This window comes from Coregonus lavaretus (assembly GCF_964263955.1).
Source record: "Coregonus lavaretus genome assembly, chromosome: 25".
Lineage (NCBI taxonomy): Eukaryota > Metazoa > Chordata > Actinopteri > Salmoniformes > Salmonidae > Coregonus > Coregonus lavaretus.
The window spans coordinates 21640380-21668004 of record NC_140012.1 but is presented as its reverse complement, the minus strand read 5'-3'; the positions used below and the strand labels follow the sequence as shown (position 1 = coordinate 21668004).

The 27625-nt window shown below is 43.6% G+C and overlaps 1 protein-coding gene across 1 annotated transcript in view; it reads left to right on the top strand.

Annotated features, from left to right (window-relative positions):
• The window catches only part of dnah9 (dynein, axonemal, heavy chain 9), a gene marked incomplete at its 5' end in the record, with an annotated part of 118461 nt that overhangs the window by 1646 nt on the left and 89190 nt on the right, over window positions 1-27625 (top strand). Inside the window, 28 exons of the mRNA XM_084141655.1 lie at window positions 136-347; window positions 2546-2779; window positions 3495-3662; window positions 4228-4344; window positions 4477-4627; window positions 4852-4966; window positions 5083-5151; window positions 10115-10241; window positions 10476-10731; window positions 12002-12243; window positions 13601-13736; window positions 13887-14083; window positions 14746-15008; window positions 15097-15258; window positions 15425-15647; window positions 15957-16123; window positions 17066-17209; window positions 17431-17590; window positions 17867-18155; window positions 18292-18569; window positions 18933-19063; window positions 19294-19420; window positions 19831-19983; window positions 20225-20350; window positions 20586-20825; window positions 21019-21179; window positions 24869-25025; window positions 26636-26740. Of these exons, the coding sequence (XP_083997781.1) occupies window positions 136-347; window positions 2546-2779; window positions 3495-3662; window positions 4228-4344; window positions 4477-4627; window positions 4852-4966; window positions 5083-5151; window positions 10115-10241; window positions 10476-10731; window positions 12002-12243; window positions 13601-13736; window positions 13887-14083; window positions 14746-15008; window positions 15097-15258; window positions 15425-15647; window positions 15957-16123; window positions 17066-17209; window positions 17431-17590; window positions 17867-18155; window positions 18292-18569; window positions 18933-19063; window positions 19294-19420; window positions 19831-19983; window positions 20225-20350; window positions 20586-20825; window positions 21019-21179; window positions 24869-25025; window positions 26636-26740 (4910 nt within the window). The remainder of the gene's footprint in view (window positions 1-135; window positions 348-2545; window positions 2780-3494; window positions 3663-4227; window positions 4345-4476; window positions 4628-4851; window positions 4967-5082; window positions 5152-10114; window positions 10242-10475; window positions 10732-12001; window positions 12244-13600; window positions 13737-13886; window positions 14084-14745; window positions 15009-15096; window positions 15259-15424; window positions 15648-15956; window positions 16124-17065; window positions 17210-17430; window positions 17591-17866; window positions 18156-18291; window positions 18570-18932; window positions 19064-19293; window positions 19421-19830; window positions 19984-20224; window positions 20351-20585; window positions 20826-21018; window positions 21180-24868; window positions 25026-26635; window positions 26741-27625) is intronic.

The window sequence follows — 27625 nt, the reverse complement described above, 5'->3', positions numbered from 1 at the left end:
CAAGCTTTCTACTATCTTTGTGTCTGTAGGGATTGGGGACCCTGGATTGGCCTATTGTATTATAATATAGTAAACTTGAACTTGTGTGTTCTGATTCTGTGTATGTCTGTGTGTGTGTGTTTGTGTGTGCCCCAGCCCTAGAGGAAGCTAAGGACATTTGTACGTACCTTCGTCCGCTGCAGCGTCTCTTTGAGGACCTGGAGAATGTGGAGTTCCCTGAGGTCAAGGGTCAGATCGGGCCTCTGATGCACGTTGTGTGTCTGGTGTGGTCCAACTCACGCTACTACAACACCCCAGCACGCCTCATCGTCCTGCTACAGGAGACATGTAATCTACTCATTCAACAGGTACATGAGTCAATCATGTAATAGTGGTGGTAATAATAACTCTATGAAGCACTTTTCATCCATTTTGCGGAAATGTAACATATTCTCCAGTTACATTGAAAAACAATGAAAAAATTGAAAAAATTACCAAATCAAATCAATTTTTACTTACAAGCCCTAAACCAACAATGCAGTTTTAAGAAAAATAAGAGTTAAGAAAAATATTTACTAAATAAACTAAAGCAAAAAATAAAAGAGCAACAATAAAATAACAATAACAAGGCTATATACATTACATTTACATTTACATTTTAGTCATTTAGCAGACGCTCTTATCCAGAGCGACTTACAGGAGCAATTAGGGTTAAGTGCCTTGCTCAAGGGCACATTTACGTCATTTAGCAGACGCTCTAGTCCAGAGCGACTCACAAATTGATGCATTCACCCTATAGCCAGTGGGATAACCACTTTACAATTTTTTTGGGGGGGGGGGGTAGAAGGATTACTTTATCCAGAAGGATTACTTTATCAGGGTTACCGGTACCGAGTCAATGTGTGGGGGTACAGGTTAGTCGAGGTAATTGAGGTAATATGTACATGTACACTACCGGTCAGAAGTTTGGACACACCTACTCATTCAAGGGTTTTTCTTTATTGTTTTACTATTTTCTACATTGTAGAATAATAGTAAAGACATCAAAACTATGAAATAACACATATGGAATCATGTAGTAACCAAAAAAGTTTATATTTGAGATTCTTCAAATAGCCACCCTTTGCCTTGATGACAGCTTTGCACACTCTTGGCATTCTCTCAACCAGCTTCATGAGGTAGTCACCTGGAATGCATTTCAATTAACAGGTGTGCCTTGTTAAAAGTGAATTTGTGGAATTCCTTTCCTTCTTAATGCGTTTGAGCCAATCAGTTGTGTTGTGACAAGGTAGGGGTGGTATAAAAAAGATAGCCCTATTTGGTAAAAGACCAAGTCCATATTATGGCAAGAACAGCTCAAATAAGCAAAGAGAAATGACAGTCCATCATTACTTTAAGACATGAAGGTCAGTCAATCCGGAAAATGTAAAGAACTTTGAAAGTTTCTTCAAGTGCAGTCGCAAAAGCCATCAAGCGCTATGATGAAACTGGCTCTCATGAGGACCGCCACAGGAAAGGAAGACTCAGAGTTACCTCTGCTGCAGAGGATAAGTTCATTAGAGTTAACTGCACCTCAGATTGCAGCCCAAATAAATGCTTCACAGAGTTCAAGTAACAGACACATCTCAACATCAACTGTTCAGAGGAGACTGCGTGAATCATGGTTGAATTGCTGCAAAGAAAACACTACTAAAGGACACCAATAAGAAGAAGAGACTTGCTTGGGCCAAGAAACACGAGCAATGGACATTAGACCGGTGGAAATCTGTCCTTTGGTCTGATAAGTCCAAATTTGAGATTTTTGGTTCCAACCGCCGTGTCTTTGTGAGACGCAGAGTAGGTGAACGGATGATCTCCGCATGTGGAGAAGCATGGAGGAGGAGGTGTGATGGTGTGGAGGTGCTTTGCTAGTGACACTGTCAGTGATTTATTTAGAATTCAAGGCACACTTAACCAGCATGGCTACCACAGCATTCTGCAGCGATACGCCATCCCATCTGGTTTGCGCTTAGTGGGACTATAATTTGTTTTTCAACAGGACAATGACCCAAAACACACCTCCAGGCTGTGTAAGGGCTATTTGACCAAGAAGGAGAGTGATGGACTGCTGCATCAGATGACCTGGCCTCCACAATCACCCGACCTCAACCCAATTGAGATGGTTTGGGATGAGTTGGACCGCAGAGTGAAGGTAAAGCAGCCAACAAGTGCTCAGCATATGTGGGAACTCCTTCAAGACTATTGGAAAAGCATTCCTCATGAAGCTGGTTGAGAGATTGCCAAGAGTGTTTAAAGCTGTCATCAAGGCAAAGGGTGGTTACTTAGAAAAATCTCAAATCTAAAATATGTTTTGATTTGTTTAACACTTATTTGGTTACTACATGATTCCATATGTGTTATTTCATCGTTTTGATGTTTTCACTATTATTCTACAATGTAGAAAATAGTAAAAAATTAAGAAAAACCCTGGAATAAGTAGGTGTGTCCAAACTTTTGACTGGTACTGTATATCTATGGATATGATGTTCATTTGACATCACAAACTCTGATTTCTCATCCACTTCAGGCGCGGGTGTATCTGAGCCCAGAGGAGGTGCTGAAGGGAGACGTGTCTGAGAGCCTGCTGAAGGTCCAGACCTCCCTGGACATCCTAAACACCTTCAGACTGACATATGAGGAGAAGAGGGCCAGTCTGGGCCAGTACCAGAGGAACGGCAGGGAAGTCCGACCGTGGGACTTCAACCCACTCATGGTCTTCTCTGGCCTTGACCGCTTCATCGACCGGGTCAAAACCATTGAGGTGCGGATCAATGAATAAAAACTGGATTTCTTTTCCTTTTGTCTCTTTTTTAATTTTTAATTTCCTTTAGAAAAATGTATGAAATATTGAAACACATCAAAATGAGTAAAATTACACCCTACATACATCAATATTGTACAGATATCAGTATTCATATTTATTCAGTCCAAACACACATTAATAAGCCAAACACACTGTGTACTATGGTTGGGCGGTATTAAGCTTGACCTTCATACTGTTCCTGTACCATACTGTGGTATAAGGTATTACCGGCAGTGCAGACAAGGGGCGCTATTTCTTTCCAAACCCCCCAAAAGTAGGAAAAAAAAGTATTGATCCAGGAGGGGATTGATTGTCTCTGCTGTAACCAAGAAGCTTGGTCTTGCAAGCTATCCACTTAGCTAACAAGTTAGCAAACCAATTCCATAGCTGGAGCCCTGAGCTGGAGATAATTTATTTATCACATATTAGTCCCCCCCCCCCCCCCCCCCCCTCCCCCTCCTGAGCTTTAGAGCGCCCCAAACCAATTATTATAATGTAATTTTTTTGACGGTATTGAAAATCATACGGTCGATATTTCAAAATACCCTGGTATACGTGTATACTGCCCAAGCCTACTGTTTACCATAAACACCATATCCACAGCCAATACAGTACATTAAATGCTTGACGTTTAACAGGGTCTGTGTTTGTCCCTCTCTGTCCCTGTCTGTAGTATGTCCTGCTGACAGCAGTAGACCTGTTGAAGCTGGAGAAGGTGGAGTTTGGAGGCATCCGAGGCAGAGCTCTCAGCCAGCAGGTCCTGTGGCTCCACCAGGAGTTCCTGGACACATATAAAGTCCTCACTGAGAAGCCCTACGACTGCCTCGACGTCAACAATACGGTACAGCAGGGTTCCCGAATTGGCGGCCCGCGGACAGATTTTGGCCCACGGCCCAAAGTTTTCGGAGCAAAAATAAATAAGATAGTTTGTTGGACATAAAGACTGTAAAAACACCAGAAATTCAGTTCCAATTGATTTTACTTTTGGAAATTCCCACGCAGAGATATATGTGATCATATACAAATGTAAGCAAGGTTTGAAATTATTATGTTTTAGTCAAAAATTATATCTGTTTGGGCTTCTTGTGGTCAATTTGCTAATTATTTGTAATTATGTTGCGGCCCCCTGACCATCCACTCAAGAAAAAATCAGCCCGCGGCTGAATCTAGTTAATGATCCCTGCGTTACACTATAATGGAGAAGGAATATGGGAACAAGGGGCAGTTCAATGGACCCAGATTAAGTTAATAATATTCTACTGTAACAGCAGATATGGTCAATATTGGCCAAACACATCTGTAGCAAACTGAAGCAATTTTTTTGTGGGCTGTCTAAAAGGGCTCTCAAAAAGGTATTGAAAGGGCTGTCAACCTATCTATCTGACTGTGTGTGTGTCTCAATGTAGGAGTTTGAGGCAGACGTGTGTGAGTTCAGATATAAGGTGGAGGATACAGACCGTCGTCTGGGAGCAGTCTTCTGTCAGGCCTTCGATGATGCATCTGGACTGGAGCACGCATTCAAGGTGAGGAGGGGCTACACACGCACAGACACACACACACACACACACACACACACACACACACACACACACACACACACACACACACACACACACACACACACACACACTGATACCCTACTGTCCTCCCTACAGGTGCTGGATATGTTTGGCAGCCTGTTAGACCGCCCCCTTGTGGCAGCGGATGCTCTGGACAGATATCCTCTCCTTATCAGCCTGTTTGACAGAGAGCTAGACTGCTGCAAACTGCTCTTCAACAAACACACACACACAGAGGAGGAACTGGGTAAAATACCTTGCTTTTAACCCATACCATTTTATATCATAATTTCGTACCAAAGTAATACATGTAAAGAAATCATCAACACTCTTGCTATGATGAACGTTTGACTGTTTACTAGTTTACTGCTACTATTATCATTTAAAAAAACTGCTGCCACGTGCCACTGTTTCCCCAGAACCTTTACCTCTCTAGTTAGTTCTACAATGTGTGTGTTTCCATCCCTCCAGGTTACACTCCTGTGAATAGGAACATGCCAGCTGTAGCAGGAGGTCTGAGGTGGGCTCAGCAACTACAGGAGAGAATCCAGATTCCCTTCTCCATGTTCAGATACATCACCTACCCGTGAGTCTCCTCTCTCACCCTGCATCTCTACTTTACCCATTAGATTCTGCTGCTGGAGATTGTACCAGTATTAGCTTAGCAGAAGTTCAGCCTCTGCGTGTGTGGTTTCCTCTCAGGTGTCTGGAGTCTACAGTGGGAGAAAGAGCCATACAGAAGTATGAGGAGATGATGCAGTTACTGGATAGGTATTTTAACTATTATATCTCTATGACTTCCAACTTCCTTTTTAGTATATTTCTTCTAAGCAAAAATACAGATACAGTATCTTATACAACCCTTTCCCTACGAGATCTGTTCTGCTTCCACTTTCTGAACAACTCTATTGAAATGTGATTATTATTTTTTTTATCCTGTAAGCTTTATAGAAATCCAGCATTTCTTTCTAGTGTAAGTCAGTGTAGTGGATTACATTTATGGAAGGCAGGGCCACAGTGGAATAGCATGGAGACATGGAGCGCCAGTCGTGATTTATGTTCTCATTGTGGCAGTGTGGTTCTGTGGATTATTTCACAGAGCTCTCATAATCTCATATGCTTTGTCTCATCATACTAATACCCTGTGAGCAATGGCCCAACACAACACATCCAACATAGGAACCTGCAAGACAAAGCATCCTATTGGGTTTAAATTATGTTCTCTGTGTGTGTGTGTGTGTGCATATTATTGTTATTTTATTGTGTTACTATTTTCTTTTTGTATGTATTTGTTAATTTTCTTACTTTTTAACTGCATTGTTGGGAAAGGGCTCGTAAGTAAGCATTTCATGGTAAAGTCAACACTTTTTGTATTCGACACGTGACAAGTACGATTTGATTTGATATGCGCACATACACATAACCACTCACATTCCTGTGCGTCAAATGTGCAATATCACCCAGTGTTTCCTCTGGAGAAATGTGTAGCAGTGGGGGGAAAAGGAGTGGTGGGAAAAGGAGTGGTGGGAAAAGGTGGTGGAGGGGGTTTATGTCCCAAAAAACTTCCATATGAACTTCCAATGAATATAATGTAGGCCTACCTGTTAGGGGAACTTAGGGGAACTCACCACATGGGGAAAAAAGCCCCCTGCCTGTACTTCTCACAGAAACCACTTCATGTCACAATTTCCCCCCCAACACGTTCCCTGGTTTCCACTACTCTTGGTCAACAAAAAATATTATCTGTCTCATCACAATTTTTTAAGTCATTTCCAAATAAATGATTTTGAGGTAGTGAAAGGAGGCGTTGTACCCCAAGTCACAATACAATTGACCGGTGTTACATTTAGCCCCACTCTCCCCTATGCACTCGCTGCGAATTGCGGGTTTAAAATGGCGCATTTCGCGCATATTTAGGATTTGAGAAATAAATAAAGTAAGAATGGAAAGCTGGGATTCCCCTCTTTTTAACAAAAGCAATTAAAACAGCTGTTTTCGCGATTGCAAGAATTGTTGTGCATTGACTGCTTGTCAGAATGCATGTTTCCCTCACTGTGGCACGAGAGGAATATTTATCTAGCATAGAACACAACAACAAGCTGACTAGGTAAATATATAAACTATTCTACTGTGGGGTTGTTCGATTTTTCTATTAATTACTCGTTTTATTTGCAGAGGAAAAGTACATGTGGAATGTTCTAGCATCTTCAAAATGCGCCTCAGCAGAAATATTTTTTCATGTTCCATATATATCTTTTTTAGTGGCTATTGTTGTCCCTGCACCCAGTCTAATATACGACGATGAACAACGTGTCCCCTGCCCTCTGCTCACTGATGTCAGACTTTAGGGACCTTGTTATACTGTTGTAATCACCAGCGCTGCTTACATATTCCAGTAAGAGCTATTAAAGGCATTCACACAAACACACACGTACACACACACAGTCATTACGCTCACACTAAACACTGTGATTTATAGCTTTAGCCCAGGCGTTTGATTGCCTCGGCGTCTGCTGTGCCACACTCAGGAGATGAACCATCAGCAGGAATCAAATAAGGACCTCAGTGCTCTAAAGCCCTCACCATAATCGGTATATTTACAGATTGGTACAGCCGTCCAGGAGCCTGACATATTGTCTGTTCTCTGTAGTGAATTAATCCGTTTAGTCGTCCCCTACAGTATGTTCCTCTTCCATTACTAGACTCCATGTGTAGGTGAGAGATTCAATAGATAAAATCAGCCACCCGACTTCAGCCACACGACCCATACCATCTACAAGGCAGAGACAGTACAGGTGCATCAAAGCCAGGACCGACAGACTGAGAAACAGCTTCTACCTTCAGGACATCGGACTGTTAAACAGTCACTACTAGCCTTATTCACTGTTAACTCTACCCTGCACGTTAGAGACTGCTGCCTGATATATATAGAGAACACCGGTCACTTTAATAGTGTTTACAAACTGTTTTACCCACTTCATACTGTATTCAAGTCATTGAACACTGGTCACTTTAATAATGTTTACATACAAAACATTATATGTGTATATACACTACCGTTCAAAAGTTTGGGGTCAGTTAGAAATGTCCTTGTTTTCGAAAGAAAAGCAATTTTTTTGTCCATTAAAATAACATCAAATTGATCAGAAATACAGTGTAGACATTGTTAATGTTGTAAATGGCTATTGTAGCTGGAAACGGCTGATTTTTTATGGAATATCTACATAGGCATACAGAGGCCCATTATCAGCAACCATCAGTCCTGTGTTCCAATGGCACGTTGTGTTTGCTAATCCAAGTTTATCATTTTAAAAGGCTAATTGATCATTAGAAAACCCTTTTGCAATTATGTTAGCACAGCTGAAAACTGTTGTGCTGATTAAAGAAGCAATAAAACCTTCTTGAGACTAGTTGAGTATCTGGAGCATCAGCAATTGTGGGTTCGATTACAGGCTCAAAATGGCCAGAAACAAAGAACTTTCTTCTGAAACTCGTTAGTCTATTCTTGTTCTGAGAAATGAAGGCTATTACATGTGAGAAATTGCCAAGAAACTGAAGATCTCGTACAACGCTGTGTACTACTCCCTTCACAGAACAGCGCAAACTGGCTCTAACCAGAATAGAAAGAGGAGTGGGAGGCCCCGGTGCACAACTGAGCAAGAGGACACAGGTCCTCAACTGGCAGCTTCATTAAATAGTACCCGCAAAACACCAGTCTCAACATCAACAGTGAAGAAGCGACTCCGGGATGCTGACCTTCTAGGCAGAGTTGCAAAGAAAAAGCCATATCTCAGACTGGCCAATAAAAAGAAAAGATTAAGATGGGCAAAAGAACACAGACACTGGATTGGAAAAAAGTGTTATGGACAGACGAATCGAAGTTTGAGGTGTTCGGATCACAAAGAATAACATTTGTGAGACACAGACCAAATGAAAAGATGCTGGAGGAGTGCTTGATGCCATCTGTCAAGAATGGTGGAGGCAATGTGATGGTCTGGGGGTGCTTTGGTGGTGGTAAAGTGGGGGATTTGTACAGGGTAAAAGGGATCTTGAAGAAGGAAGGCTATCACTCCATTTTGCAACGCCATGCCATACCCTGTGGACGGCGCTTGATTGGAGCCAATTTCCTCCTACAACAGGACAATGACCCAAAGCACAGCTCCAAACTAGGCAATAACTATTTAGGGAAGAAGCAGAAAGCTGGTATTCTGTCTATAATGGAGTGGCCAGCACAGTCAACGGATCTCAACCCTATTGAGCTGCTGTGGGAGCAGCTTGACCGTATGGTACGTAAGAAGTGCCCATCAAGCCAATCCAACTTGTGGGAGGTGCTTCAGGAAGCATGTGGTGAAATCTCTTCAGATTACCTCAACAAATTGACAACTAGAATGCCAAAGGTCTGCAATGCTGTAATTGCTGCAAATGGAGGATTATTTGACGAAAGCAAAGTTTGAAGGACACAATTATTATTTCAATAAAAAATCAGTATTTCTAACCTTGTCAATGACTACATTTCCTATTCATGTTGCTATATTTCCTATTCAAACTCATTTCATGTATGTTTTCATGGAAAACAAGGACATTTCTAAGTGACCCCAAACTTTTGAACAGTAATGTATATTTAAGCAATAAGGCCCGAGGAGGTGTAGTATATGGCCAACATACCACGGCTAAGGGCTGTTCTTGGATACAGCCCTTAGCCGTGGTATATTGGCCATATACCACAAACCCCTGAGGTGCCTTATTGCTATTATAAACTGGTTACCAACGTAATTAGAGCAGTAAAAATAATTGTTTTGTCATACCCGTGGTATACTGATATACCATGGCTGTCAGCCAATCAGCATTCAGGACTTGAACCACCCAGTTTATAAATATATATATTCCGGTCTCTGACATTGCTCGTTCTGATATTTCTTAATTTCTTAATTTTTCTGAATTATGTGTGTATTTTTTATTTTTTTATTGCTCTGTATTACTGTACTGTTGGAGCTAGAAACACAAGCATTTCGCTGCACCTGCGATAAATCTGCAAATCCGTGTACGCGACCAATATAATTTGATTTGATTAGATATGTCTGTGTCATTCTCAATCCTCTAGGGACTGTCATTTTGTTTCAGTCGGTATCGCTTTCGCTGCATGTTTCTGTTTGTTGCTGAAGATCAATCTTTTTTTAAATACATTGGCTCATTAGAGAAACAAATGTCTGTTGTTACAGTTTATTGAAATATGCAGTAGCTTATTTAGCAGAAACTGTGTTATAGGAATGTATTACTTGTTTTGTTAATTGATCAACTAACTTACTCTCTAAACCAGTGTTTCCCAACTCCGGTCCTTGAGTACTCCCAACAGTACATATTTTTATTGTGGCCCCGGACAAGCACACCTGATTCTACTTGTGAACTAATCATCAAGCCCTTGACAAGTTGAATCAGGTGTTTTTGTACAGGGCTACAAAAAAATGTGTGCTGTTTGGGGTACTGGAGGACCAGAGTTGGGAAACTCTCTCAACCAACTAATTCTCTAAACCAGGGGTATTCAACTCTTACCCTACGAGGTCCAGAGACTGCTGTTTTTCTGTTCTACCTGATCATTCATTGCATCCACCTGGTGTCCCAGGTCGAAATCAGTCCCTGATTAGATGGGGAACAATGAAAAAAAGCAGTGGAACTGGCTTCGAGGTCCAGAGTTGAGTTAAACTAACTAACTTTGTTAACCAACTACCTCCCCCAGTTACTCCCGTCAGCTGTTTGATGTATGGACTGAGACGGTGGGAGAGAAGTCCCAGTACAATCTCAACCTCCCCCTCGTCAGCCGAGACCCAGCTACCCGCCTCATTTCTGTCAATTTCAACCCACAGGTACTATAAACTTAGCTCAGTCAATTTCAACCCACAGGTACTATAAACTTAGCTCCGTCAGTTTCAACCCACAGGTACTGCTAGGGGAAAATGATCTTGTACTTAACATTATGGTAAATTACATTGTTGCTACAGCTAACTTGTTATTTTCGCTCTCCCCCTCAACCTCTCCCTCTCTCTCTTCCTCCTACCTCCTCCCACTGAAACCCCACATCACCCCTGTCCCTCCCCCAGTTGGTCTCAGTCCTGAGAGAGGTGAAGTACCTGGAGGCCAGGCAGACAGAGGCAATCCCGGACACTGCAGAGCAGGTGTACACTAGAAGGGGTCAGCTGTGGCAGTACGTAGCCAACCTGGAGCTCACTGTGGGGAGATACAACAAGGTGGTGCGCACGGTGCTGGAGGTGGAGCACCCACTGGTCCAGGGTCAGCTCAGAGACATCGACACGCGCCTCAGAGAGGCAGAGGAGGACATCAACTGGAACAGCCAAGGTCAGAGGTCATGGGTCAAAACTACAGGGGAAGTGGGGCATTATGGGTGCCATAATGTTTCAACTTCAGCAAAAACAGTCCACAATTTGGCTTGCCTACAGTACTGTACTGTTCTACTGTAACCAGTCACTGCAGGAGTCATATATTCTCCTCACATGCCTTTTTCATGATGTTCCCTCCATCCTTGTCAGTTCTGGGACAGGACTGACTGTGATGTGTCATGACATGACACCCCAGGAGAGAAGATGTGTTTGGAACAGATGACTAAGCCACAGTGTTTCAATCATTGATGCAGTGTGATTCAAACAGTGTTGTTAGGGTAGGGTTGCGGTTGTGCCTACTGTAGGACCCACAGCTTCCTGAAGGACAGGGTAGAGAAGCCCATGTGGCTCAGTTGGTAGAGCATGGCGCTTGCAACGCCAGGGAAGTGGTACGATTCCCACAGGAGACCAGTACGAAAAAGTACAAAATAAATGTATCCACTCACTACTATAAGTCAGTCTGGATAAGAGTGTCTGCTAAATGACTAAAATGTAAAAAAAAAATATATATATATATATATATATATATATATATATATATCTCTTATGGAACATGCCAATGCACTCCACTGTCTGTCTGTAGGCAGGGTCAGGGGACAGAGACCTCTTTCCAGTCGAAGCTCTTTGAGCGAAATATGTTACTGTCAACTTCTGGTGCTTCTTACTGTACTGGATGCACTTAGGATAGTTATGGAGAATAAGAAAAGAGGGGTTATATAGAACCTGGTTTGTGGTAGATTTATGTGTCCCTATCATTTAACTTTTAGACTTCACGTGGTTTTAGTAGAAGATGGAGTTGGCTAGCCTTGGTATCAGTCTGTTTAGCTAACATTCCACTCCATTTACTCCGTTTCAATTGTTTAGCATGACAAGAGTGGCAAGGAATGGAATGATAGCTAAACAGACTGGTACCCAGACTAGAAGTTGGGTTGGCAACACCGGATGCCTCAGTGCCCTGCTTAAGAGTAGATCAGGGAAAACACTGTAACAAAACAAATTGACCCTGACCACCTTTCATTAAAGGGACATTACACTTTAAAATCTAAGTTTGCCAGATGTTTTTCAGGGATTGAGGTGAGTAGCTGGATCTACACAACTGAAGTTGTGGGACATGGTTTCATTTTCACATTACTCTACATTCGAGGTCTGAAAACTTTCTGACAAACGTAGATTTGAAACTGTAATGGCCCTTTAACGTGTGTCCATTTCCTTCCCCTGTTTGTGACCAGGTATCTGGGAGTACATCCAGGAGGTGAGTGAGTGTGTGTGTGACCTGGAGAGGAGGCTCCAGAGGACCAAGGACCACGTGGAGGAGATCCAGGGCTGTATGAGGGCCTGGGCCAGCCCCCTCTATGACCGACGGGAGGGCAAGAGAGACACCCTGCTCAGCCTGGACGACAGGGCTGACAGGGTGGAGAGGTGTTACGCCCAAATACGCTCTTCCGGAGAGAAGATACACTTCTTGCTGAAGGTGACTATGCCAAATAACATGAAAGTCATAAACACTTCTGGCTTTGCAGGGAACTTTATTGAACATATTAGGAGTTATGTGTTAGTCAGCATTAACCTTTTACAATCGTACCCGTATACAGGTTGAAAATGGCAGATTTGGGCACTGATAAGCGCGACAAGAAGTTGCCCCCATCCCTCCCGCTAATTGGGCAACTTTTGCAAATGTTTTGTTGTCCGAGTGAGGGAAATACTGTAAATTAAGAGGACTCTATTTATTTTGAAAGATGAGACGTTGAGGATTATAATAAATACTGATTTGATGTCATACAAACAAGCCGAACACCCGTGAGTCCAAATGTGCACTTCACATTTCCATATCATAAAACATGTCATATACAGTGTCAACGTTTATGATCATTATGTTTGATGTACAGTTACAAGATGACATGGTTGTTCTGAACAGAATGAGCCTACGTTTGTCTATTGTGAAGAAAATTCACCGCGGCACACGCACCTGAATGCACTCATGACTCCTTTCTATGCGCACCAAAATTACCATCTGTTTCTCTGAATTGCCTTGTGAAAGCCTAACACTGTAAGATCGTATTTTATAACTTAACTAGTCATGTTGGCAATAGAACAGGCTTTCAAATGATGCCCACCTGACCCAGATTGTGATATATAATGGTCCGTTTCTGGATTGCGTAAACAACAACAGTAATTGTGTGATGGCAGGGATACAGAGTTCTGTTCCAAACAAAACAACTACAAGTGTGCTTGCTCTAGTTCCTCATCGGCACAGCTAGGAGAGCTCAAAAAAGCACCTTATAGTTGAAGACTCTTCTTTGACCCATAAAAGTGCATTGAAATTACTTAGGAACTGTGCATGGCCACTTGGAGACACCAGTTAATCCTCTCACTCAAACCCTTGTCATTTTTCTGTCTTATGTTGCACCTACCCCACATTTCCCAGAAATATTCTTATGTTACTGAATGTATCCAGAGTATTTTCAGATGTTGTTATCAACAAATGCTGCGAAAAGTACAGTAAATGTAAAATGCACATAAAATCAACAGTGTAATGTTTGGATTCAATCTTGTGTCAGGTGAAATGTTGTTTCCTCAACTTTGGTCTAATAATTTTCCCATGAACTCCTAACTATTCCCTTTCAATTGCTATTATGATTATGCATATGCTTTACATATTTCTTATGTAAGAAACATTAAAATTTAGCCCTATCCATATAGGCCAATTCCCACGAGTGTGAAGGGTTAAAAGGTGTGCATTGTTAATTTTTTTATACAAAACAAAGGTGCATTTTCTGTGTACACGTTATTCTTTGATGTTGAGTGTGAGTGTCTCCATTCTGTGACAGAGTAACCTGGAGTTGTTCAGAGCAGACCCAGGTTCTGAGGAGTGGAGAGCCTATGTGGAGTACATAGACGACATGGTCATAGACGGCTTCTTCAACAGCATCGAGTGCTCCCTCAAGTTCTTCCTCGACAACACTGGTGAGCAATGATCTGTTCAGCTTGAATGATTTGTGTATTCACCTCAGCCTTGGTTTGACTAACAGTCTTGTGAGCCCTCCTGAATGTAAGACGTGCACTTTGTACGAGATTCACTCATTTTTGTTGAAACACCCCTTCTCCCCACCTCAGACCAACGTGGTGGTGTGGCCCCTTTGTTTGAGGCCCAGCTGGACCTGAGGGTCCCTGACATGGTGTTTAACCCTTCGCTGGAGTACGGCGCTGCCGATGGCTTCTATGACCTGGTGGAGAGCCTGGTCAATGACATCTACAGGACCTCTTCTCTGGTGCCACGCCTGGCCACACACAGCAGCGTCCCACACTACCAGGTACTACAACACTGCTATGGTTGCAAAATTCCGATAACTTTCCCCAAATTCCCCGGTTTTCCAGAAATCCCAGTTGGAAGGTTCCTGGAATCAGGAGGACATAACCAGGATTTCTGGAGAACCTGGGAATTTTGGGGAAGTTACCTACATTTAGGAACCTTACATCTATGCCAAACAGTTTACATTCATGCTGTTTATATTCATGCTGTTTATATTCATGCTGTTTATATTCATGCTGCTCAGACACAAGTTGGTGTCATGAAATATACTGTATTATTATTATATGCCAAGTTTGTCTCAAAGGCCAATATTAAGACGGAGATCAATAATCCATCTTAAAAGGGATACTGCGAGATTCTGGCAATTAATTGTTCTATTTACCCAGAGCCAGATGAACTTGTGGATACTGTGGATACTGTTTATGTCTCTGCGTGCAGTATCAAGGAAGTTAGAGGTAGCGTCGCAAGCCAATGCTTACTAGTGCAATTACTGGAAGTCTACAGGTATGCACACAGAGACATACAAATGGTATCCACAAGTTCATCTGACGCTTAATTGCCAGAATCTCACAGTATCCCTTTAACCCATAATCTATAATGTGTATTGTATCTATAATCCATATTCTATCATCTATAACCTAATTATAATCTGTCCACTATCAGGCTGATATGGAAGACATGGCTGATTTGGCGGACATGCGTCAGCTACTGATGGAACGTGTGCAGGGCGTCATGGCGACGTGTTGTGAGTTCCGTAACTCTTTGGAGCGCTATGCATACCTGTACGTTGACGACAGGAAGGAGTTTATGCGTCAGTTCCTGCTGTACGGCCACGTGCTGACCAGTCAGGAGATAGAGGCTCATGCAGAGGATGGAGTCCCAGAGAACCCACCTACACTGGATCAGTTTAGAGAGCAGGTGGATGGGTAAGGGAGATAAATAGTGTGTTTTTGAGTGTGTGTGTGCAAGTGTGTATGTAATGATGACTCTCTGTGTGTGTGTGTGTAACCCCAGGTACGAGCGTATCCATGAGGAGGTGCAGGGTCTGGAGCCAGTGTGTGTGTTCCAGGGGTGGATGAGGGTCGACGGACGGGCCTTTAAGAGTGCCCTGCTCAACATCGTCAGGAAGTGGAGTCTCATGTTCAAACAACACCTCATAGACCACGTCACAAACAGGTATGCAGACTCTATCACACACAGGTAGATAGACAGAAACCAGAGGATTCCAGAGAAAACCACTGTCAAAGTATCCTTCTACTTAATGTTGTCTCTCTTGTTTTTAAACATTTCAAAACTGTAACATTCTCTCTCTCTCTCTCTCTCTCTCTCTCTCTCTCTCTAGCCTGTCAGACCTGGAGGAGTTTATCAGTCTAGCAGAGCAGGGGCTGGGCCGCAGAGTGGAGGAGGGCGACTACGGTGGCCTGGTGGGGGTCATGGGTCACCTGCTGGCCGTGAAGGAGAGGCAGGGCGGGACGGACGCCATGTTTGAGCCGCTCCAACACACCATTACCCTGCTCAAGACCTACGAACAGGAGCTGCCTGACGTGGTCTACAAACAGCTAGAGGTGACCCTTGTCCAAAGTCAATCGATCAAACTCCTCCCTCTCTCCTCCCTCCTCATCTCATTCCTCGGTCCCCTTCTGTCCTTCCTTTTGGCACTCATCCCTCTGTTTTGTCCCACTCCCTCTATGCTCCTTCTGGTGGTATTCATCCTCCTCCCTCCTCCTCCCTCTCTCCCTCCTTTCTCTCTCTCCAGGAGCTATCAGAAAAGTTACTCATGTCTCTGTCCCTCTTGCCTCCTGGTACTTATCACACGTTGTCCCCCTCTCCCTCCTTCCTATGCCTGATAATCATCTATTTCTCCCTCTCTCTAGGAGCTTCCAGAGAAGTGGACCAACGTGAAGAAGCAGGCGGTGGTGGTGAAACAGCAGGTGGCTCCTCTACAGGCCAGCGAGGTGGCCGGACTACGCAGGAAGTGTGCCTCCTTCGACGTGGAGCAACACGCCTTCAGAGAGAGCTTCAGAAAGAACGGGCCCTTCAGGTGACACACGTGTGCTTGCACACACACAGGCTGAATTTCGCAGACAAAAAGTTGTCCTCCCTTCTGTCCTCATTCAATCCTCAGTCCTAAACAGTCCTGTATCTCCTACCCCTAGACATTTGTCCTATTTGATCTGAAAGGGTTGTATAGGTGTAAGCAATGTGGTTATGGGTCCACATCCCCAACCAGAGGGCTAGGTAGAGCCATAAAAACATTGCTTACACCCTTCTGCAAGCAAGACAGGTTTCTCTCCGTCATGGGCCACCATTGCAAAGATCACAGATTGTTGGTCCCTCCTGTCACACCTCTACATCTATCAGTCTATAATTGTGCAGTGAACAGTTAACGGCACAACGCTTACACATTAGGCAAGCATAATTGAATCTTTACATATGCTAATTACCCACAGGTAGTGGCGCTCCATCATGCTGTCTAATTACCTAATGAATTATGCGCATAATCGTTCCTCCGTAATTACATGATTTTCTCATTAATGTCATTGATGTCAGGGTTTATAATTGACTGTGTGTGTGTGGTGTCGGCCTGAGTAAACAACCTCCATACCAAACATGACTTGACAAAGTAGTCAGCTGAAACAGTAACAGACTGTTGCTCAGGCTGGTGGGCTGTAGGTTTGGCAGTAAGAGCCTCTACACAAGGGGCTTTCAAATCGATTTTCTCCCTGGTAGTTAATACATTTACATTTTAGTCATTTAGCAGACGCTCTTATCCAGAGCAACTTACAGTTAGTGAGTGCATACATTTTTTTTCATACATTTTTTCTATACATTTATAATGTCAGGTTAACTTAGTATCAATGTGAAACCATATCAGATGCTGAGAGAGTAACCTTGCTGTGTGGTTTCTCTGTGTGTTATTGTAGGTTTGACAGTAAATACTCTGTTTTTGTAGGTTTTACAGTGAAAACCCTCTGTGTTTTAGGTTTGACAGTGAGAAGCCTTATGCCATGCTGAATGCATCCCACAAACAGATCCAGGAGAAGGAGACTGTGATGGCTGGGCTGGTGGAGTCTGCCAGCCTGTTTGAGGTGACTGTCTCTGACTACAGACAACTACGACAGTGCAGGTGAGACAGGGCTACTTTTTCAGTTTTTCTAAACTCTTTTCTCACAAGGTTTCTTCCTTCAAGGGAGTTTTTCATTCTACTGTTTTCCCTTAGAAGATCCAGGCCGGGTTACTGTAAAGAACTCGGTGTAAAATATTTTTTGTGAAAAGTGCTATATTAATGCAATTGTTTGATTGATGTACTGACTGACCGACTGATTGTTATATCCTGTGGTTCCCCAGGCGTGAGGTGGTGCTGCTGAAGGACCTGTGGGACATGATAGCTGTAGTAAACAGTAGTATGGCTGCCTGGAGGACCACACCATGGAGAGACATCAACATAGAGGACATGGAACTGGAGTGTAAACTCTTCAATAAAGATATCAGAGCATTGGATAAAGAGGTGAGGGGGAGAGATGAGGATGAGGAGAAAGGAGGGGAGAAGAGGAGAGGGGTATAAAGAGGAGAGGAGAAAAATAAACAGATTTCACATTTTGGGGCGGATTTTACTCCAGATTGTACTCTGGCCACAATCAAAAAGAGAAAAACCCATTGTAAAAGAACAAATACATTTCTCACACCTTGCCTCTCCCTTACTTTTTCCTGACACTCACCTCTCCCGCCAGTGTTTTTGGCTGTTAATGCTGAACTGTATCATAAAAACCCTTCTTCCTCCTAGGTGCGATCGTGGGAGGCGTTCTCAGGTCTGGACAGCAGGGTAAAGAACCTCCTGACCTCCCTCAGGGCCGTAGCAGAGCTCCAGAACCCTGCCATACGGGCCAGACACTGGCACCAGCTCATGGCTGCCACCGGGGTGCGCTTCACCATGGACCAGGAGACAACACTGGCGGACCTGCTGCAGCTCAATCTGCACAACTTTGAGGAGGAGGTGAGGGGCATCGTGGACAAGGCTGTCAAAGAGATGGGAATGGAGAAGGTGCTCTCTGAACTCAACTCTACATGGACCGGTACAGTACAGAATACCCTGAAACTGAGCTCAATCATGACATTTATCAGACTCCTGTACTAGTCATGTTTAATCTGTGATTGACTGATTGGTTGATTGACTGATTGGTTGATTGACTGATTGGTTGATTGCTCCAGGTATGCAGTTCCAGTACGAGCCTCACCACCGTACCCTGGTGCCCCTGCTGCGCTCGGACGAGGACCTGATTGAGACCCTGGAGGACAATCAGGTGCAGCTGCAGAACCTCATGTCCTCCAAGTACATCGGCCACTTCCTGGAGGAGGTGTCGTCATGGCAACGGAAATTGTCAGTGGCGGACGGGGTGATATCCATCTGGTTCGAGGTGCAGCGTACCTGGACCCATCTGGAGAGCATCTTCATAGGCTCTGAGGACATCCGCTCACAGCTGCCCGAGGTCAGACACACACACACACACACACAGACACACATGCTCAAAGACACGCACACACACACACTCGCATTTGCATGCACACATGCACTCCCATTTGACAAGTTTGTTTTTTATCCTTCATAAGGGCTCTGTCTGTACCACTTTCATGCATGTTCATTAAGAAATCATTAGTTGTCTAAACTCCAGCCTACTTTGTAAATCAGAATTACACATTTCCTTAATTACCTTGATGATGATGCTATTCCTCTGGTTCCAGTGCTAGTCTTAAAGCCAGATGTTTGTAGTTAATATCTCTCTCTGTGATTCTCTCTGTCCTCTGGGAACTCCTATCCCCTGGCCGGGCTCCCACAATGCAATTCTCCCCAGGACTCCAAACGCTTTGATTGGATTGATGCTGATTTCAAAGAGCTGGCGAACGCAGCCCATAAAACGCCCAACGTGGTGGAGGCCACCAATAAAGCAGGCCTGTTCAGCAAACTGGAGGACATTCAGAGCAGGTGGGGGAAGGAGAGGGAGTATGTGGTGGTGTGGTTGGATTCTCTTTCTCACAGTGCTAAAAAATGTTTTTGGACTGAAATTTGTGTTAGCGAAAAGAGAATGATAGTGTTATCGATAGAAAAAGGCAACACATATAAATGTAAGAACTTACCCATGCATGTATTTATACACTTGCACACTATCACACTCACACAATTGACTGATAATGTCTGTGTGTATCCTTGTGTAGACTATCTCTGTGTGAGAAGGCCTTGTCTGAGTATCTGGACACCAAGCGTCTGGCCTTCCCCAGATTCTATTTCATCTCCTCTGCTGACATGCTGGACATACTGTCCAATGGAACCAACCCACTCCAGGTAGGAACCTACACCCATTAGGTGTATCCACAAAGCCTCTGAGTAGGAGTGCTGATCTATGATCAGTTTTGCCTTTTAGGACATAATGAATACGATTATATTGACAGTTTGGGACCAGATCCTATATCAGCACTCTTACTCTGAGACGTTTTGTGAATACGGGCCCAGAAATCTCACAATGAATAATGAATACTTATGAGTTTTTTGCTCATACCTGTAGGACTATGAGTCTCCACAAGAGAGCAGTGTTGGTCATAGTTTGCAAGAGTCTTTACACCTCATCCTGGGAATAAAGAAAAAAGGGCAAAATTGTTCTCTTCTCTATTGAAGGATAGTTGAACAACGACTTTGAACAAAGACTTTTGTTGAAACTTGTCAATAAAGAGTGGTCCTATCTGCTCCGTCCCTAGGTCCAGAGACATCTATCCAAGCTGTTTGACAACACAGCTAAGATGCAGTTTGAGACAGACATGGACGGGAAACCTACTAAGACAGGTCTGGGCATGTTCAGTAGGGAGGAGGAGTATGTCCCCTTTAATCAGCCCTGCGACTGCACCGGACAGGTAACGCTAGGATGGGGAACAGGGACTAAAAGATGTTAGCATTTGTCAGACATTCTCAGTCCAATCTGTGAAATATCAAAGCATGTAAATCAAATGTATTAGTTTCCTATTAGTCCCCTTCATTTGAATGAAAGGCCAGTTGTGTATATTCAAGTTGACTGATGCCCCTCGGTTAAAAAGTGACAGACACATTAATAGTATGGATGTGTAGTATGTCATCGTCGTGTGTGGTTGTCTTCAGGTGGAGGTGTGGTTGAACTGTGTTCTGGACACCATGCGGTCAACAGTGCGTCATGAGATGACCGAGGCAGTGATGGCCTATGAGGACAAACCCAGAGAACAGTGGCTGTTTGACTACCCCGCTCAGGTAGTACTGTATTACATTAGAATTAGAAGAAGGTGTGTTAGAGCAGGGCTGTCACAAAAGCCTGCACACCCAATAGCTCTCCAGGAGGAGGGTTGACCGCTCCTGCCATGACCTGTGTCTTTTATCGATCTGTGTAGGTGGACCTGATGTGCACTCAGATCTGTAAGTCAAACCTCTATCTTCCTCTGACCTTTGACCTCTAACTTCTAATCTGTATGTGTATCTCGCCTTCTAGGTGGCCCTGACGTGTACTCAGATCTGGTGGACGTCAGATGTGGGCATGGCCTTCTCCCGTCTGGAGGAGGGATATGAGAACGCCATGAAAGAATACTACAGGAAGCAGGTCGCCCAGCTCAACACACTCATCTCCATGCTGATTGGACAGCTGTCGCTGGGCGACCGCCAGAAGGTCATGACCATCTGCACCATAGACGTCCATGCGAGGGACGTGGTTGCTAAAATCATCGCTCAGAAGGTATCAGTTTTAGTTCGTTTTCAACCTTTTTTCAATTATGAAATTAACATAATGATAAAGGCTTTACAAAAGTACCTGAGGGAAGTTTTGCAACTTTACCGAAGAAAGAAAGCGTTTTGGATGTTTTTTGACTCGTCCCTGTTTTTCGTCTTCTTCCAATTCCCTATCTCTCTCTTCATTCCCCCATCGCCAGGTGGAGAACTCTCAGGCGTTCGTATGGTTGTCTCAGCTGCGTCATCGCTGGGATGAGAAGGAGAGACACTGCTTCGCCAACATCTGTGACGCCCAGTTCCTTTATTCATACGAGTACCTGGGCAACACACCACGACTGGTCATCACCCCGCTGACTGACAGGTACACTGACCAATAACAACTACGCTGGCACAGGGTATCACATTCTCATTGCTTATCATCCCACTCACAGATAAGTACTACTATGGTTGGTTACTTTTACAAGTTACAAGTTAGGGCGAGCCTAATCTCTCGTGAACAGATTCTGCGCGTAAACCGAAGAATCTGTCACAACAGGATGGAATTGGTAGGATAACGAGCAGAAGTAGTTCTGGTGTTTGGGTTTTTGTCACTGATTATTTGGATTGATGTATCAGGATTGGGAGAAGGCAGTGCTTAAATGTTGACTGCTTTGCACACGTGGTGAAATTAGCCCTCACGCGGCACATGGAACGGGGCGGAGTTGGTTGTGGGCGTGGTCAGTTGTGGGCAGGGTCGGCCCGGGCCTGCCCCACCTACCACACGTTTTTATTGGTTGAAGGGCAAAACGCAGCCTGCGTGGTGATACGTTAGCACATACATGTAACAGATCAGCTAGCTAGCCACTCTAGCTAGCTAGTTAGCTGGCTAACATTATAGGTTTAGAGTCACGTCTAACAATAAAAATAAATATTTTCTAATAGATTTTTGGGTTCCTCATTTCTGTTGCCTGTAAATACTTTTTATGCATGCTTACAGTGAGGGGAAAAAAGTATTTGATCCCCTGCTGATTTTGTACGTTTGCCCACTGACAAAGAAATGATCAGTCAGATTTATTTGAACAGTGAGAGACAGAATAACAACAAAAAAATCCAGAAAAACACATGTCAAAAATGTTATAAATTGATTTTCATTTTAATGAGGGAAATAAGTATTTGACCCCCTCTCAATCAGAAAGATTTCTGGCTCCCAGGTTTCTTTTATACAGGTAACAAGCTGAGATTAGGAGCACACTCTTAAAGGGAGTGCTCCTAATCTCAGTTTGTTACCTGTATAAAAGACACCTGTCCACAGAAGCAATCAATCAATCAGATTCCAAACTCTCCACCATGGCCAAGACCAAAGAGCTCTCCAAGGATGTCAGGGACAAGATTGTAGACCTACACAAGGCTGGAATGGGCTACAAGACCATCGCCAAGCAGCTTTGTGAGAAGGTGACAACAGTTGGTTCGATTATTCGCAAATGGAAGAAACACAAAAGAACTGTCAATCTCCCTCGGCCTGGGGCTCCATGCAAGATCTCACCTCGTGGTGTTGCAATGATCATGAGAACGGTGAGGAATCAGCCCAGAACTACACGGGAGGATCTTGTCAATGATCTCAAGGCAGCTGGGACCATAGTCACCAAGAAAACAATTGGTAACACACTACGCCGTGAAGGACTGAAATCCTGCAGTGCCCGCAAGGACCCCCTGCTCAAGAAAGCACATATACAGGCCCGTCTGAAGTTTGCCAATGAACATCTGAATGATTCAGAGGAGAACTGGGTGAAAGTGTTGTGGTCAGATGAGACCAAAATGGAGCTCTTTGGCATCAACTCAACTTGACGTGTTTGGAGGAGGAGGAATGCTGCCTATGACCCCAAGAACACCATACCCACCGTCAAACATGGAGGTGGAAACATTATGCTTTGGGGGTGTTTTTCTGCTAAGGGGACAGGACAACTTCACCGCATCAAAGGGACGATGGACGGGCCATGTACCGTCAAATCTTGGGTGAGAACCTCCTTCCCTCAGCCAGGGCATTGAAAATGGGTCGTGGATGGGTATTCCAGCATGACAATAACCCAAAACACACGGCCAAGGCAACAAAGGAGTGGCTCAAGAAGAAGCACATTAAGGTCCTGGAGTGGCCTAGCCAGTCTCCAGACCTTAATCCCATAGAAAATCTGTGGAGGGAGCTGAAGGTTCGAGTTGCCAAATGTCAGCCTCGAAACCTTAATGACTTGGAGAAGATCTGCAAAGAGGAGTGGGACAAAATCCTTCCTGAGATGTGTGCAAACCTGGTGGCCAACTACAAGAAACATCTGACCTCTGTGATTGCCAACAAGGGTTTTGCCACCAAGTACTAAGTCATGTTTTGCAGAGGGGTCGAATACTTATTTCCCTCATTAAAATGCAAATCAATTTATAACATTTTTGACATGCGTTTTTCTGTTTTTTTTTGTTGTTATTCTGTCTCTCACTGTTCAAATAAACCTACCATTAAAATTATAGACTGATCATTTCTTTGTCAGTGGGCAAACATACAAAATCAGCAGGGGATCAAATACTTTTTTCCCTCACTGTACATCCACAGTGGGATTTCAACAGTTTCTTTCTGTTTGTCTAAATAATTATTTATTGTATTTAATCTTAAATTATGTTACAACATTCCAACCTTGCATTATCTAGTCCAAATATGGCATGATTCCACTATTTGTATGCGTTAGCATCACTTTCAATGAGGGACATTTATTTTTAAGGTGAACTGCAAATTCACTATGGTGGCTAATAAGATATTTTGGCTAGCTTCACATATGTAGGGACAAGCGGGTGCCAGGGCCAGAGGACTGACATAACGTTGGCCAACGTTCAGATATAAATGTATTATATAGAAATATGCCTCTCTGATTATAAGGAATAATGTCAGTTCTATTCATGGCATTTCTATCTGCAATATATTTTTTCTTGGATTAATAAAAATAATCGTAAGAAAAATGTATTTGTTGTTGTTTAGCACCTTTCATACAAGCAATTGCAGCTTGAACGGAGTTACTGCATTATTGTGGGAAACATCACAGAAAAAAGTTTGAATATAAAAAGCGGATTCATGACCTGTTTCTGTAGTCCTCTGGCAAACTGTGGCTGTGGAACTGACCAGTAGCCTATTCCCTTTGAAGACAGAACAAAGCACCACAAAGACAATGGTGTTTGAAGGCTGGATCAGTGATCAGTGGTCGTAGAGGCAGCATATGGCCAGAGACAGTCCTCTATCTCGTTATCTCTGCCTGTCAAACTGTTGACCACTGACCCTCTGTCATTCAGCCATACTGGAGTCAGGGAAAGTTTGATATAAAGTTGTCATTCATTCACAGATGGCTTAAACAGTTTGATTTCAGGTTTCAGATTTGTGTTTGGATTTCAATCACATAGTTCTGTAAGCAAATGTGTTTATAGGGGTTTTGTTGGCATCCCCCTGGTAGAAAAACAATGATATAATCACACGTACACAATACTTCTCAGTTAAACGGCACAAATTGTTTCGGCCCCTTCTGAGAACTGTGTTTAGGCATTTTAGGTATTCAGAACAAGCAGGTTTGTAGCCACCCAGACAATTGATTGTGTGATATTTGTCCATATTTCAAAAACGTCTATAAAAACGTTGGCAACAGTCTCTGGATGACACAGATTGGATCGTTTGTCTTCCGGAAGCTTGCATATCTCTTTAACACAATCTCTCTCTTTCTCGCTCTCTCTCTCAGTATATTATCTATTTACCCTCTGATTGCTAAAATGATTACCACATTGATTTCAGAGGCGAAACATTGCATTTATATTGATGATCAATGCAGATTTGATTGTCTCTATCAGTCCTTCTAAACACCTTAGTGCACTATTGAAACATTCAGATTGTTGTTGCATTTAAATGCCTGCTTGTTATTTAATTGAATTAATCAGCCTATGACAGAAGTGAAGTTGTTATTACTAAGGAGTGTGATGTGTGTGTGTGGGTTTAACTCTTCGGAGTGTGTGTGTGTATGGGTGTGTGTTTTAACTGTGTGTGTTTCCCAGGTGCTACATCACTCTGACCCAGTCCCTCCACCTGACTATGAGTGGTGCTCCAGCAGGCCCAGCAGGCACTGGCAAGACAGAGACCACCAAGGATCTGGGCCGAGCCCTCGGCATCATGGTCTATGTATTCAACTGCTCCGAGCAGATGGACTACAAGGTGGGCTCCCACTCCCTCTACAGACAGGCTATGAATCATCTAAGTCAGAGATGGGCAACTTTGATGGGGGTGGGGGCCACAAAAAAACAGAATTCATCATAAGGGCCCGCAGTTGCTCACGGGTCTGCGTACCCACATCCATACCTCCCACATTGCGAGCAAAACATCTTGACAGCGGAGATTTCTTAAAAATTAAGTTTTTGAGTTAATTTCGTGCAATTCTACACATTTTGCCATGGAGTGTAGAGCAAATGTTGCAATTTAAAGCAAGTTCGCTGCAATTCTACACATTTTGCCAAGTGGCGGAGAGAAATGTTTGCAGTTTTTAGTATGATATCTGAGTGAGACTGACTAACAAAATCAATGGGGGCCCCCCGGCCGGTAATACGACCATGATAACAAGTTTGGATAGCTGGCCGCTAAACTAATTTAGCAATCTAAAGAATGTCAGCTGACATGGGCTAATTGACTGACTATCAGTGGCTGACATAAGAGTAAAACAGTTGATGCACAACCAAATTTCAAAATTGCACCTTGTGTAGTCTACTATTCTAACTATTCTAAGTTGAGACCCCGACTGAGTTTCTTTTGGGGGGGGGGCGGGGGAATTAATCCGAGGGCCGCCAGTTGCCCATCCCTGATCTAAGCTCTGCTTCTCCAACTCTACTCGGTGTGGGTATTTGAAATGGAGATGGAGAGGAGGGTAAAGAGAGCTCCCTGTCTCTCTCTCTTTCTGTCTCATCTCTCTCTCTCTCTCCCTCTGTCATTGAAGGAAGAACATAACAGTTCAACCTGACGGATGCATTTATTTAGCTGTTAAGCGTTGTCAGATGCCCATCTCAGTGTTCCTGCCGCAACATGCACACACACACACACACACACACACACACACACACACACACACACACACACACACACACACACACACACACACACACACACACACACACTCACTGCATCAATAGAGACGCAGGCATAATCTCTTCATACAGCTTGTTGCTGCCTCTCTAGACAGGATAATTATTATTGCCCTTCCCACCCTACACACACACACACACACACACACACACACCACACTGCATTGATGTGTCAGAGAGAAGCACTAATATACACCAGGAGAGGCAGAGATGGTGTAAAGTCATACAACCAAGCGGCACACACACACACTCTCACACACACACACACACACACACACACACACACACACACACACACACATCAAACCTGCAGTCAGGCTTGGTTAGTGTCAGGGCTCTGCCCTATAATGGGGAGGAAGATTTGGATCCTACCTCTCTCCTGTCTAGTGAATCTCAGGAGGCTGTTTCACCTGCTCAGAAGTTTGTGTTCTGTGTCTGTGGAGAAAACTGATCGTGGGTGGTGTGTGTTGGCATTTAACCTTTTTCAATAGACAGCCGGCAACAAAATGTCACCCGTTTAGGAAAGAATGTTTAGGCCCTTGCTATTGTGGTAAATCTCAAATGTCTGTTGTCAATCTTACCTTCAATCTTACTCTGTATAAAACACATCTCCCTCCCACCCCCCATCCCCCTCTCTCTCTCTTTCTCCTCTCTTCTCTCTCTCTCTCTCTCTCTCTCTGACCCCTCATCCAGTCATGTGGGAACATCTATAAAGGCCTGGCCCAGACAGGAGCGTGGGGCTGCTTTGACGAATTTAACAGGATCACTGTGGAGGTGCTGTCTGTGGTCGCTGTGCAGGTAAGCATGTCCCTGGGCTAATCATACAGTGCGCTCCAAAAGTATTGGGACAGTGACACTTTATATATTGACTCTGGACTGTAAATTAAGAATATAATATGTTTCTAAACACTTCTACATTAATGTGGATGCTACCATGATTGTGGATAGTCCTGAATTAATTGTGAATAATGATGAGTGAGAAAGTTACAGACGCACAAATATCACCCCCCCCCCAAAAAAAAAAAATGAATGCGAACCTCGCCTGTTATTGTAATGGGGAGAGGTTAGCCTGTCTTGGGGGAATGATATTTGTGCCTCTGTAATTCTCACTCATCATTATTCGCGATTCATTCAGGACTATCCATAATCATGGTAGCATCCACATTAATGTAGAAGTGTTTAGAAACATATTCTATTCTTCTTTACAATAAAAGTGACTCCTAAATTACACAATACATGATTTACCTTTCATTTCTATTGGGCACAAAATAATCTGAACCAATGATTGCATGAGTTAGCACAGTACATATTCATATTTTGTATTGTGTATTGTTACGAAACTCATAACTAGGTTACGGATATTGTTGCACTCGCTTTGTCTAGGTGTCCTAGGCCTAGTTACATGATCTGTAACCTGAATGAATGTGTGCATTTATGTGAGAAATCAGCATTTGAGGACCGTGATGGATGTACATGTGCCCAGGGAGACAGCAATCTTAACTTGGTAAAAAAAAGACTCTTAAAACCAACAAACCCAGTAGCATCACGGCTTGCAAACAGGGACACTCACTGACCATCACCTTAATTGGTTGCACCTGATTTGCTTATCAACCAGACTCAGCATCTGGACAAGGTTGCTGCTGCCCCCTGGGTGAATGGAGTGTGGAAGTTTATCCTGGATAG